At 36.3% G+C, this 14656-nt stretch overlaps 1 protein-coding gene across 1 annotated transcript in view; it reads left to right on the top strand.

Annotated features, from left to right (window-relative positions):
• Cfap47 (cilia and flagella associated protein 47) overlaps positions 1-14656 on the top strand; it is a 446261-nt gene that overhangs the window by 84428 nt on the left and 347177 nt on the right. Inside the window, exons 19-20 of the mRNA XM_060374666.1 lie at positions 170-247; positions 2970-3114. Of these exons, the coding sequence (XP_060230649.1) occupies positions 170-247; positions 2970-3114 (223 nt within the window). The remainder of the gene's footprint in view (positions 1-169; positions 248-2969; positions 3115-14656) is intronic.

The following is a 14656-nucleotide window of genomic DNA, read 5'->3' as shown; positions in this document are numbered from 1 at the left end:
ACACACATACAAACACGCACATATCCACACACACAACACGCACACTCACATGTACATGCACACACATAATTTAAATTACAAAGTGGCATATAAGGGCATGGAATTTTTCATATAATATTGTCGTATTTAATTGTAATTTCTACAAAATTTCCTATTTCTCCTAAATAAGGTTGCTATTCGCGATGCAAATGTAATAGATCTTAGGATTGGTGGATCTGTTGAAATTGCTGATGTTGAAATCACACCTGTGAGTATGCCACATGCTTGTCTGCTTAATTTATGATTGTGACAGTTATGTTATGTGTCCCTAGTCTGTCAATTAATGTCTACAAATATTTTTGATTGTAGTAATTTTAAATATAATAGCCAATTATGTAATATAAATGTAAGTGATGATGTAGAATATTGAATTTTTAAGAATAAAACACTGAACTTAGGCCTGAAAAAGCTAACAGTAATGAAAATAATCTCATTATTTTCTCATCCTTCATAACAGATGATTCTTTTCCTATAATTAAAGTGTGCTTAGCTATTGGTTTAATTGGTCTAGTTGCGAATTATTCTAAGCATATGAAATATTTGTAGTCTTTGAAGAATTACTTAAATTGAATATTGTGTTTCCAACGTTGATTTAACCTGTATGAAACTATACTGTATTTTTCTTCACTGATGCACACTGGTTATTTATTTGAACACACTATAATTAGCAACCTTATCAACTTCTTATCCTCTGAAAACTCCTGCACTGTAACAATTATCTTATTTTTGGGATTGCTTGCAACTTCACTTATTTCTTCCAATTGTTTCACAATATGGTGCCATTATGGTGCTAAACTGTAAAATATAATGATTAAAGAGCTTAACTGGCTATCTCAGTACCTCAGTGCCAGCCTGTACTTTAATTGTCCAACAAAAATTTTAGCGTTAGGCTTTAGTTTCTGATTCTTATTGTTTAGTGATGAAAATGTGAGATCCACAAACCAGTAGACATTCATCTAACCTATTTAGCCTATGCTGATTTTTTGAAAATGAAGAGTGTAAGAGCAGATGGAGGACACCAAGAAAACAAGGACCTCTAAATCAACACAATCAACACATATATGAACTGACAGAGACTTAATGCAGCATGCACAGGGAGGGCCTCTGTGAATCTACCACGTCCTTTGCATTTCTATCATGGCTTCCCATTTATTGTTTTTATGAGATTCTGAGTGTCTGAATGAGTGGGTGTCTGTTTATTGTGCCTATTCTTGGGCTCTTTTCATTCTGTTTGTTTATCCAATTCTGATGCATTAGTTTTTGTCTTATTTTACTATAGTTTATTATATTTTATATTATTATTATCCCATATAAACCTCTTTATTTTATAATGAGAGACAGATTGAAGGGTGTGGTAGGGAGGAACTCAGAGGTGTAGTGGGGGGAGGGCAAACCATAATCAGGATGTATAATATATGAAAAAAATCTATTTCAATAACGGGGAGGAAAAGAAAATCAAATCTCATAAAAGCTAAAGTGTCTTTCACTTTAGTATGGAAAACTTTATGGAAAATATGAATGTTGTGGCTTTTATTACTCTATTTATTCATGCCAAATCCATTTTGGGCACTCTTTGAAAATTACTATAAAATAGAGGGCTCTATGTTGATATGTGTTTATCAATAAGCCCTTATTATTTTGAAATTTAGATATATAGTCTTCTTTAAAAAATAAGTTACTCATCATTTTTGGTACAGCTTGTCTGTAATTGTAACATTCAGTAGCCTAAGAGAGAATGAACACAAATTAGGTACCAGCCTGGACTCCATATAAAACTCATGTCTCAGTAATAATGATAACAGCAACAACAGTTGCTGTTATGAATTTTTAAAATGCATATAAGATCTCTGTTGTAAAAGTTGTAGAACTAAGATTGCATCTTAACAACAATTACAAATTTTAACCCAATGAACACATAATGAAAAAATAGGAGAAATAGTGTTTATGTATTCAAAAAATGTCAAATATTTATTATATATTTTTATAATTTCTAAATGTATTTGTAAGTAAGTTGATACTAATGAAGTATTTTACTCAATATTATGATTCTGTTGCCACTATGTATGTTCTTTTAATTTTCTGTGTGCTGCTTTTGATAATAATGTAATAATTCTGTAATGAGGTACCCTAGAGAGTTTTGTGATAAATTACATACTTGATGATGAGATAGAGTTCAAAATTACTCAGTAAGTAGCCAATGCAGCAGATAGACTTAGACACATGCAAGAATACAACCATGTGTGCATGTACATGAAAATGAATCCTGTTATTTTTTAGGATAGTCAAATATGTGAACAGATATTGTGATGTCATGAGGCAAATTAATATAAGGAATAAGTTATCCTTACCATGGTATAATTTATCTGAACTATTTATGGATATATCACATTATTTGGCAATTAAATTTAGAGAAGTGTCTTGACAATAGAAACACTGATTAAAAAACACGGTGAAATATCTGGTATTAGTTTGAAATGAAAAAAATTATAAAGCTTACTGAACTATTAAGTGTTAGGATGAGAAAGGAGCTTAGATGAGGCTAGAATTTGAGACACTAAAAAATGTGGACAACTTTATGAGTAACGCTGATGAGCTTAAACCTTGTCCTTTGTTAGTGTGTGAAGGTCAAACATGGGAGAAATTTGTGACTTAGTGAAGAGAAGGATTTGAGAAACTAAAAGTCTAAAAACAAAATAACAATTGACTAGTTATTATTTTCATACAGATATAATCTAATAAAGTGGTTGAAGAAGAGGAGCAGGATTAATGTGTTTTGGTATCTTATTTATAGGATCAGGTAGAAGAGGAAGATAAAGTTTTATAGAAATTTCTTTGACAATTAATCTCCTAGACAAATACAGAAATATAAAATTGTACATATTTGTAAAGCATTACTCTGTTTTTCTAATTATTTCTTTTTTTATTTTTAGAATATTTTTAATTTCAGTGGTACCTATATTGGCACTACAGAAACTATTACATTTGTAATAAAAAACAAAGGTGTGACACGTGCCAAAGTGGAGTTCAATCTAAAAGATTTTCCACTTTTTGCAATGGATTTTAAGGGACATACAGGTATATTTTATGCTCTAATAGTATTATAAAGCAAATTTTATATTTTCAAAATTGCTTGAAAAAGTATTTTCTCTGTGTTTACTCATGTGTCAGAAGTCATGCTTATTTTGGCTTAAATGAAATATATACTTTCTTGAGTGCATTGTATCTTTTTTATTTCAGGAGTTGGCAAACTAAGCCTCTTGGGCCAAATCTGATTTGAACTTTACCTTATAAAAACGTTTTATTAGAATATATATTCATTTGCATATTGCTGCTTCTATGGTATAGTGGCAAAGTTGAAGAATTGCTTCAGAAATCATGTCTCACAAAGTATAGAATATCTCTTATTTCAACAGTTACAGAAAAAGTGTCCTTCTAAGTGACTTAGTTATTTCTTCATCAGTAAATATTTGATAAATCTCAGTTATAGCCTAAACACTAAACTAAGTCTAGTCTATAAGGTAATTAAAATATTTTCTATTTTATTTTTTGTCAAATCAAAACCATTTTTATTTAATTATTTTTATTTCTATTAATTATAGTTTATTCACTTTGTATCCCTCCTGTACCTCCTTCCCTCCTCCCCTCCTAATCCGACACTCCTTTTTCCCCACCCATGTCACTCTCCAGTTCACTGATAAGGGAGGTCCTCCCCCCCCTTCCCTCTGATCCTAATCTATCAGGTCTCATCAGGAATGGCTGCATTGTGTTTTTCTGTGGCCTGGTAAAGCTGCTCCCACCTCAGGAGGAGATGATCAAAGAGCAGGCCAAATCAGTTCATGTCAGAGACAGTCCCTGTTCCCATTACTATGTAACCAACTTGGACCCTCAACTGTCATGGGCTACTTCTGTGCCAGGGGTTCCAGGCTATCTCCATGAGTGGTCCTTGCCTGGAGTATCAGTTTTAGAAAAGACCCCTGTGCCCAGACTTTTTGGATCTGTTGCTGTCCTTGTGGAGCTCCTGTCCTCTCCAGGTCTCACTATCTCCCACTTCTTTCATAAGATTCCCTGCACTCTGCCCAAAGTTTGGCTATGAGTCTCAGCAACTGCTTTGATACCCTGCAGGATACCTTTTCAGAGGCCCTTTGTGGTAGGCTCCTGTCCTATTCACGGTTTTCTCTCTCCTCTGATGTCCATCCTCTTTGCCTTTTGGAATGGAGACTGAGCAAAGTGAACATTAAGGTTGTCTGTTAGAATGTCAGTGACAAACAGGTGAATATTTCGGAGTGTTTAACTAAATATACTTTAGAAAATGAATTATGTATAGAGTTTAGGGCAGTATTAAAAGAAACAAAAAGTGGGTGGTACCTGCTAGTATCTCTAATTCTGAAGGAGCAAGAGTAAAGAGTAAAGTGGTGATTGAGAAGGATATGAAATCATGGACAATGAGGCAACTAATAAGTACTAATAAGTAGTAGAGTGAGAGAACAGTGGAGCCATTACTAGAACTCCAGCTGAGGTGGTTGAGAGAGCAGTAGGGTAAATATTTGACTTTCTATCACCTCCTACTTTGGACTAGTTTGTTGGTACTTCCTAGGGTAGAACTTAATCATAGGAAACTGCAAGTGAGCTTGACTTACTTATTTTAGGGGAGTCAAGACAGAGTAAAGCCAAGAGAGTGAATATTAGATCTAGGTGACAAATGTTGACTACCTATACCAGTTGTTGAGGTAAATTAAAAAATAAGCTTATTACTATATAACAGGAATGATCCTGCAAGACAGCTACTGGCATGGTGTTAAAAGAATATTTATTGTGTGGGGGAAACCTAGTCTAGAGTCAGTTATCAGAAAGTGTAGACATTGATGCCTATTACCTAACTTATGGAATTGGAAGAATATAAATAGGTATATGTGAAGGAATGGGAGTAAGTCCTAGTAAGGGTTTTTTTCATTATTATTATTATTATTATTATTTTACACTTTATTCACTTTGTGTCCCCCCATAAGCCCCTCCCTCCTCCCCTCCCAATCCCACCCTTCCTACCCCTTCTCCATGTATGCCCCTCCCCAAGTCCACTGATAGGGGAGGTCCTCCTCTCCTTCCTTCTGATCTTCGTCTATCAGATCACATCCAGAATGGCTGCATTGTCATCTTCTGTGGCCTGGTAAGACTGCTCTCCCCTCAGGGGGAGGTGATCAAAGAGCAGGCCTATCAGATTGTGTCGGAGGCAGTCCCTCTTCCTATTACTATATAACCCACTTAGACACTAAACTGCCATGGATTACATCTGCACAGGGGTTCTAGGTTATCTCCATGCCAGGTATAGGTTGGAGTATGGGTCTCTGGGAAGACCCCTGTGTTCAAATCTTCTAGTTCTGTTGCTCTCCTTGTGGGGTTCCTGTCCTCTCCATAACCTACTATTTCCCACTTCTTACATAAGATTCCATGCACTCTGCCCAACAGTTGGTCATAAACTCCCAGCGTCTTTGATAGTCTGCAGGGCAGAGCCTTTCAGAGGCCCTCTGTGGCAGGTTCCTAGGTTGTTTCCTGCTCTCTTCTTCTTATGATGTCCATCCTCTTTGCCTTTCAGGATGGAGATTGAGCATTTTAGTCAGAGTCCCCTCTCTTGATTAGTTTCTTTAGATGGACAGATTTTAGATTTATCCTATAAGACTACATGAGTGAGCATATACCGTGTGTGTCTTTCTGATTCTAGGATAGCTCACTCAGGATGATCCTTTCCAGATCCCACCATTTACCTGCAAATTTCATGATTTCCTTATTTTTCATTGCAGAGTAATACTCCATTGTATAGATGTACCACAATTTCTGCATCCACTCTTCAGTTGAGGGGCATCTGGGCTGTTTCCAGCTTCTGACTATTACAAATAAGGCTGATACATACATGGTAGAGCAAATGTCCTTATTGTGTACTTGAGAATCTTTTGGATATATGCCCAGTAGTGGTATGGCTGGATCTTGAGGAAGCACTATTCCTAGTTGTCTGAGAAATCGCCAAATTGATTTTCAGAGTGATTGTACAAGTTTAAATTCCCATCAGCAGTGGAGGAGGGTTCCCCTTTCTCCACAACCTCTCCAACATGTATTGTCGATTGGTTTTTCATCTTGGCCATTCTGATGGGTGTAAGGTGAAGTCTCAGGGTTGTTTTGATTTGCATTTCCCTAATGGCTAATGAGGTTGAACATTTCTTCAAGTGTTTATCTGCCATTCGATATTCCGCTAAAGAGAATTCTCTGTTTAGCTCTGTTCCCCATTTTTTAATTGGATTACTTGGTTTGCTGCTTTTCAGCTTCTTTAGTTCTTTATATATGCTGGATATTAGCCCTCTGTCAGATAAAGGGTTGGTGAAGATTCTTTCCCAATCTGTAGGCAGTCGTTTTGTTTTGATGACAGTGTCCTTTGATTTAGAGAATCTTTTCAATTTCATGAGGTCCAATTTATTGATTTTTGCTCTTAGAGCCTGTGCTGTTAGTGTTCTGTTCAGGAAGTTGTCCCCTGTGCCAATGAGTTCTAGGTTATTCCCCACATTTTTTTCTAGCAGATTTAATGTGTCTGGTTTTATGTTGCAGTCTTTGATCCACTTGGACTTCAGTTTTGTGCAAAGTGATAAGTATGGATCTATTTTCATTTTTCTACGTGTAGACATCCAGTTGGACCAGCTCCATTTGTTGAAGATGCTATCTTTTTTCCACTGTATGGTTTTGGCATCTTTGTCAAAAATCAAGTGTCCATAAGTGTGTGGGTTTATTTCTGGGTCTTCTGTTCGGTCCCATTGATCCACCATTCTGTTTCTATGCCAGTACCATGCAGTTTTTATAACTGTTGCTCTATATTACAGCTTAAGGTCAGGGATGGGGATACTTCCAGAAGATCTTTTATTGTAGAGGATTGTTTAACAATTCTGGGTTTCTTGTTATTCCATATGAAGTAAAGAATTTTTCTTTCCAGGTCTGTAAAGTATTGTGTTGGCAATTTGATGGGAATTGCATTAAATCTGTAGATTGCTTTTGGTAAGAGGGCCATTTTTACTTTGTTAATCCTGCCAATCCATGAGCATAGGAGATCTTTCCATCTTCTCATATCTTCTTCTAATTCCTTCAGAAACTTGAATTTTTTTTCATACAAGTCTTTGACTTGCTTGGTTAGGGTTACACCAAGGTACTTTATGTCATTTGTGGCTATTGTGAAGGCTGTTGTTTCCCTAATTTCTTTCTCAGCCCTTTTGTCTTTTGTATACAGGAGTGCTATTGTTTTTTTTTTTGAGTTAATTTTGTATCTGGCCACTTTGCTGAAGGTACTAATCAGCTGTAGGAATTCCCTGGTAGGGTTTTTGGGGTAGCTCACGATACTATCATATCATCTGCAAATAGTGATAATTTGACTTCTTCCTTTCCAATCTGTATCCCCTTGATCTCCTTCAACTGTCTTATTACTCTAGCAAGGACTTCCAGCACTATGTTGAAGAGATATGGAGAGAGTGGGCAGCCTTGTCTTGTCCCTGATTTTAGTGGGATTGTTTTAATTTTCTCTCCATTCAGATTGATGTTGGCTATAGGCTTGCTGTATATCGCCTTTACTATGTTTAGATATTTGCCTTGTGTCCCTGATCTTTCCAAGACTTTAAATATGAATGGATGTTGGATTTTGTCAAATGCTTTTTCAGCATCTAGGGAGATTATCATGTGGTTTTTTCTTTCAGTTTGTTAATATGGTGGATCACATTGATGGATTTCTGTATATTGAACTACCCCTGCATACCTGGGATTAAGCCTACTTGGTCATAGTGGATAATATCTTTGATGTATTCTTGTATTCGGTTTGCAAGTATTTTGTTGAGTACTTTTGCATCAATGTTCATAAGGGAGATTGGCCTGATATTCTCTTTCTTTGTTGAGTCTTTGTGGTTTATGTACCAAGGTGACTGTGGCTTCATAGAAGGAGTTTGGTAATGTTCCTTCTGTTTCTATTTTGTGGAATAGTTTGAAGAGAATTGGAGTTAGCTCTTCTTTGAAGGTCTGGTAGAATTCTGCGCTGAAACCATCTGGTCCTGGGCTTTTTTGGGATGGGAGACTTTTGATGACTGCTTCTATTTCCTTGGGGGATATAGGACTATTTAATGGATTTACCTGGTCCTGATTCAGGTTTGTTAATTCAAATCTATCAAGAAAATTGTCCATTTCCTTTACATTTTCAAATTTTGTGGCATATAGACTATTAAAGTAAGTCCTAATTATTGTTTGTATTTCCTCAGTGTCTGTAGTTATGTCCCCCTTTTCATTCCTGATTTTGTTGATTTGGGTGGTGTCTCTCTGCCTTTTAGTTAGCTTGGATAAGGGTTTGTCTATCTTGTTGATTTTCTCAAAGAACCAGCTCTTGGTTTCATTGATACTTTCAATTGTTTTATTGGTTTCTAATTGATTGATTTCAGCCCTGAGTTTGATTATTTCCAGCCATCTACTCCTTTTTGGTGTGTCTGCTTCTTCTTTTTCTAGGTTTTTTAGGTGAGCCATTAAATTGCTTGAATGAGCTGTCTCGAATTTCTTCTTGAAGGCACTTAGTGCTATGAACTTTCTTCTTAGCACTCCTTTCATTGTGTCCCATAAGTTTGGGTATGTTGTGTCTTCAGTTGAGTTCTAGGAAGAGTTTAATTTCTTTCTTTATTTCTTCCCTGACCCAGCTGTCATTTAGTAACAAGTTGTTCAGTTTCCATGTGTATGTAGGCTTTTTGCTATTTCTGTTGTTGTTGAGATCCAGCTTTATTCCATGGTGATCATACAGGATACAAGGGATTATTTCAATCTTCTTTTATCTGTTGAGGCTTGCTTTGTGGCCAACTATATGGTCTATTTTTGAGAAGGTTCCATGAGGTGATGAGAAGAAGGTAAATTCTTTTGTGTTTGGGTGTAAGGTTCTGAAAATGTCTGTCAGGTCCATTTAATTCATGACCTCTGTTAGAGACATTTTTTCTTTGTTTAATTTCTGTTTAGTTGACCTGTCCTTTGTTGAGAGTGGGGTGTTGAAGTCTCCCACTATTAATGTGTGGGGATCTATATGTCGTTTAAGTTTTATCAATATTTCTTTTACAAATGTGGGTGCTCTTGTATTTGGGGCATAGATGTTCAGGATTGTGATGTCTTCTTGGTGGAATTTCCCCTTGATGAGTATGAAGTGTCCTTTCCCATCTCTTTTGATTACTTTTGGTTGAAAGTCTATTTTATCAGATATTAGAATGGCTACTCCTGCTTGTTTCTTGGGTCCGTTTGCTTGGAAAGTCGTCTTCCAAACTTTTACCCTCAGGTAATGTCTATCTTTGTGCCTTAGGTATGTTTCTCCCATGCAGCAGATTGCTGGGTTTTGTTTACTTAGCTTCTTTAGGTGTATGATTTTAGTATATTTATCCTATATTTTACATCTACTATCCACTATAAGTGAGTATATAATACTATGTGTATCTTTCTGCTTCTGGGATACCTCACTCAGTATGACCGTTTTAGTTCCCACCATTTGCTTACAATTTCCATTATTTCCTTGTTTTTAATCACTGAATAGTGTTACATTGTGTAAATGTACTACAATGTCTGTATCTGATCCTCAGTTGAGGGACAACTGTGTTGTTTCTAGATTCTGGCTGTTAAGAATAAATCTGTTTCGAATTTGGTTGAACAAATATTCTTGTTGCATACTTGAGCATATTTTGGATATATACCTAAGAGTAGTATTTTTCTGGTTTAGTTATCAAGGTGTTTATGGCCTCATAGACTGAGTTTGGTAATGTTCTTTCTGTTTCTATTTTGTGGAACAGTTTGAAGAGAATTGCTGTTAGCTCTTCTTTGAATGTCTGGTAGAATTCTGCGCTGAAACCATCTGTCCCTGGGCTTTATTTTTTTTTTCTTGGATGCAGTGGAATTTTGGATCTGTAATCATTCTGATAGTCTGTGTCTTTTTATTGAAGAGTTGAGTCCACTGATGTTGATAGATACTAGTGACCAATGAATGTTCGTTTCTTTTATTGTGGAGTACGTGTTATTACTGTGTTTCTATGCTTGTTTTCTTTTAATTTTTTGTTGTGAAAGTTATCTGTATCCTGTGTTTTCTTGGGTGTAGTTGTTTTCATTGGATTGGATTTTTCCTTCTAGTATCTTCTGTAGGGCTTGGTTGCTGTGTATATACTGTTTAAATTTATTTTTGCTTTCTTCATCTATGTTGATTGAAAGCTTTGCTGGGTATAATAGTCTCTGTTTGCATCTGTGGTCCCTTAAGGTCTGCATGATACTGCCCAGGCCTTTTGGGATTTCATATTTTCTGTTGAGAAGTCTGTTGTGATTCTGATAGGTCTACCTTTATATGTTACTTTGTCTTTTTCACTTGCTGTTTTTTAATTTTTTAAAAAAATATTATTTATATATTTATTTAATACAATTTATTTACTTTGTATCCCTCCTGCCACCCTCTCTCTTGTCTCCACCCAGTTTCACCCACCCTCTCTTTTCTTCCCCATATGACCTTTCCTTAGTAGTTTGATTGGGGAGGACCTCCTCCCCTTCTATCTGACCATAGCTTCTCAGGTATTATCAAGGCTGGCTGCAGCAACTTCCTCTGTGGCTGACAAGGCTAAACCCACCAGGGGGAGGTGATCAAAGAGCTGGCCATTGACTTCATGTCAGAGACTGCCCCTGTACTTCATACTATGGAATCCACTTGAAAACTGAGCATCCAGTGGGCTTGCTTTGAACAAGGGTTCTAGGTACTCTCCATGCCCGGTTCTTAGTTGGAGTATTGGCCTCTTTTGCCCTCCCCACCACTGAGCCTAGATAATTGTGGATATCTTCCTTTGCTTTTGTTCATATTTTTTCTTTGTTTTGTAGATTTAGTGTTTTGACTATTATGTGACATGAGGTGATTCTTTTCTGTTCTAGTCTATTTGGTGTTCTTTCAACCTCTTGTATGTTTATGGACATCTTTTTTTTTTTTAAGTTGGGAAAATTTTCTTCTATGATTTTCTTGAATATATTTTCCTTACCTTGGAGCTTAGAATCTTCTTTTTGGTCTATTCCTATTATTCTAGATTTTATCTTTTCATGACATATTTGATTTCTTTGATGCTTTGTGTTTGGAATTTTTCTGATTTTGTTTTTCCTTTGAGAGGTTTATCAAATTCTGCAATTGTATCTTCAGAGTCTGAGATTCTGTCTTCCATCTCTTGTATTCTGTTGGTGATGCTTACCTTCGTGGTTCCTGGTCTTTTTTCTAACTTCTCCAACTCCAGGGTTTTCTCTATTTGTGTTGTCTTTATTGATTCTAATTCTGTTTTCATGTCTTACACTATATCCTTCATTTTACTGGATGTGGATTCTTGTCTTTCCTTGATGGCCACTATTTTTTCCTTTCTATATGGCTCTACTTGTGCCTCTATATGTGCCTGTATTTGTTTGGCTATATTTGCCTGTATTTCTTTGAGAGCTTTGTTAGTTTCCTCTTATGTGCTTCTAATAACTGGATAAGCATAAAATTGAGATAATTTTCCTGTGTTTCCCATGAATTAAAATATCTATTAATTTTTTTGTGTGTGTGTGTGTTGCTGGTGAAGCCGTGATGTCCTAAATTTTTGATGGATGTGTTATTATGCCAACCCTTAGCCATCAGCTTATCTGTAACCTTCGTTGTTTGTTTCTGGAGTCTGTTCTTCAAACTGGGTCCATCTGTCTCTAGTGTCTGGAGTATTCTTCAGGAAGATGAGAAAGGTCAAATGTTTCAAGAGTGGATGTTGGTCTTTCAGCTGTAGCTAAGGGAGGAAGTTTGCAGGATCATGTGCACAAGCACAAGAGTGTGCATGGAAGTGGGCCTTGAAGGACAGAGTACTAGAGCATGTAGATGCCTGGAAGTTTGCAGGTGTCCTGAATGCCTCAGTGGCCCACAGGCCTGTTGTACTGTCCTCCAGGTTTTCAGAACTGTCTGCATTGCACCATCTTGGCTCCAGGAATTGTTTGCCATGGGCTACATCTGTGCAGGGGTCTTAGGTTATCTCCATGCATAGTTCTTGGTTGGAGTATCAGTCTCAGGAAAGACCCCTGTGCTCAGATTTTTTTAGTTCTGTTGATCTCCTTGTGGAGTTCCTGTCCTCTCCAGATCTTACTGTTTCCCACTTCTTTCATAAGATTCCCTACACTCTGCCCAAAGGTTGCCCATAAGTCTCAGTATCTCCATTGATAGTCTGCAGGGCAGAGCCTTTCAGAGGCCCTCTGTGTCAGGCTCCTGATTTGTTCCCTCTTTTCTCCTTCTTCTGATGTCCATTCTCTTTGCCTTTCTGGATAGGAATTGAGCATTTTAGCAAGAGTCCTTCCTCTTGATTAGTTTCTTTATGTGTACTGTATATTCTATAATGTCCAATACATACATACATACATACATACATATATACATTTATATATATGTTTGGTTTCAGTGAAGTTGTCTATTCTAGTATTTTGTACAATGTTAGTATAAAGGCAGGATCATGGAAGGAAAAATACAGAAGAGATTATTTATTTCATAAGATGTATCATTATATAAACACCATATTTTCTTCTAAATATTGGTTTAGCTCAACTATCTATTTAATAGAAAAGTGTTTATCCTAGTTAGATATTCTTTGCTGTTTCATATCGGTATGTTTTTCCAGACCACAAAAGCTCTAGTATTAATATATAGTCATTATTTGTTTCATGGTTTGTCTATTGTACCAAAGATAAATGAATTTGAGTGAGAAGATCGATGGAATGGAAGTTACTGAATTTGATTTCCAGAGAGGAACAATGAAAATTATTATCATTGGAATGAGTCATGTAACTGTAATGAGGAAGTTAGATTTTTACAAATTGTTTAGTCTAAGAAGAATGGTTCCACTGCAACTGATTTCTGTGACTATTGTATTTTTACCTAGTATCTTTATTCTTGAAATAATTTCATTTTGACAAGAATTTTTGAGAAACTTTACCTTCTTATGGTATTGTTTCTGAATGACAAATATTCCTTGAGACTTATTTTATTGTAAGCTGGCCATAATGAATACTAATGTATCACATGTACATATGTACATATATATGTTTCTGATATGTGATGTTATGTGTTTCCTGAATAATAAATGATCTATAATTGAAGTAATTGGAATATTCTTTGTGATTTAATGAATTTTTGTGCAATTAAATAATACCTGGGTCTTCCTGTTCATCTTCCATTATATAGATCATTTCTTAGCTGTTGAGACCTATGACTAAGTCAGTTGCCTGACCTTAATTTAAATGGATTTTTTTGATTTATTTTCTTATTTTATGTTGCATATTTGCATAAGAGATTTGGTATTAAAACTTGGTATTCAGTTTTTATTACTACTGCTCTGTAGTACAGCATGAGATCAGGGAGATACCTCCAGAAGATCATTTGCAGTACAGGATAGTTTTAGCAATTGAAAATTGTTCTTTCAGGTTCTTTAAAGAATTGTGTTGGTAATTTGATGGGAATTGCGTTGACTCTGTAGATTGCTTTTGGCAGGATGGCCATTTTCACTGTTAATCTTACTGATCCATTGGCACGGGAGATCTTTCCATCTTCTGATATTTTCTTCAATTTCTTTCTTCAGGTATTTCACTTGCTCAGTTAGAGTCACACCAAGGTACTTTTGTTATTTGTGGCTATTGTGAAGGATGTTGTTTCCCTAATTTCTTTCTCAGCACTTTTTTTTTCTTTTGTATAAAGGAGAGCTACTGATTCTTTTGAGTTAGTTTTATATACAACCACTTTGATGTAGGTGTTTTTCAGCTGGAAGAGATCTCTGGTAGAGTATTGGAGGTAAATCATATGTACTATCATATCATTTGCGAATAGTGATACTTTGGCTTCTTCCTTTCCGATTTGTATCCTTTTGATCTCATTTAGTTGTCTCATTGCTCTATCAAGGACTTCAAAGTGTGTGGGAGAAGATGAGGGATGGAGGGTGGGATTGGTAGGGAATGAGGGAGGGGTTACAGTTGGGATACAAAGTAAAATAAACTGTAATTAATATAAAAATAAAAATTTGCAGACAAATGGTGGGATCTAGAAAAGATCATCCTGAGTGAGGTATCCCAGAAGCAGAAAGATGCACACGGTATATGCTCACTTATAAGTGGATATTAGACATATACTATAGGATAAATGTACTAAAATCTGTACACCTAAGGAAGCTATACAAGAAAGAGGTAGGAAACAAGTTAGGAACCTGCCACAGAGGGCCTCTGAAAGGCTCTGCCTTGCAGACTATCAAGGCAGATGCTGAGACTTATGGCTAACTGTTGGGCAGAGTGCATTGAATCTTATGAAAGAAGTGGAAATTAGTAAGATCTGGAGAGGACAGGAGCTCCACAAGGAGAGCAACAGAACCAATAAAATTGAACACAGGAGTCTTTCCAGAGACTCATACTCCAACCAAGTACCATGACTGGAGATAACCTAGAACCCCTGCACATATGTAACCCATGGCAGTTCAGTGTCCATGTAGGTTCCATAGTAATGGTAACAGGGACTGCCTCTGGCATGAACTGATTGGTCTGCTCTTTGATCACCTCACCCTGAGCAGGGAGG

The sequence above is a fragment of the Meriones unguiculatus genome, chromosome X (assembly GCF_030254825.1).
Source record: "Meriones unguiculatus strain TT.TT164.6M chromosome X, Bangor_MerUng_6.1, whole genome shotgun sequence".
Classification (NCBI taxonomy): domain Eukaryota; kingdom Metazoa; phylum Chordata; class Mammalia; order Rodentia; family Muridae; genus Meriones; species Meriones unguiculatus.
The sequence above is the reverse complement of the archived record's forward strand: the minus strand, read 5'-3'. Positions and strand labels throughout refer to the sequence as shown.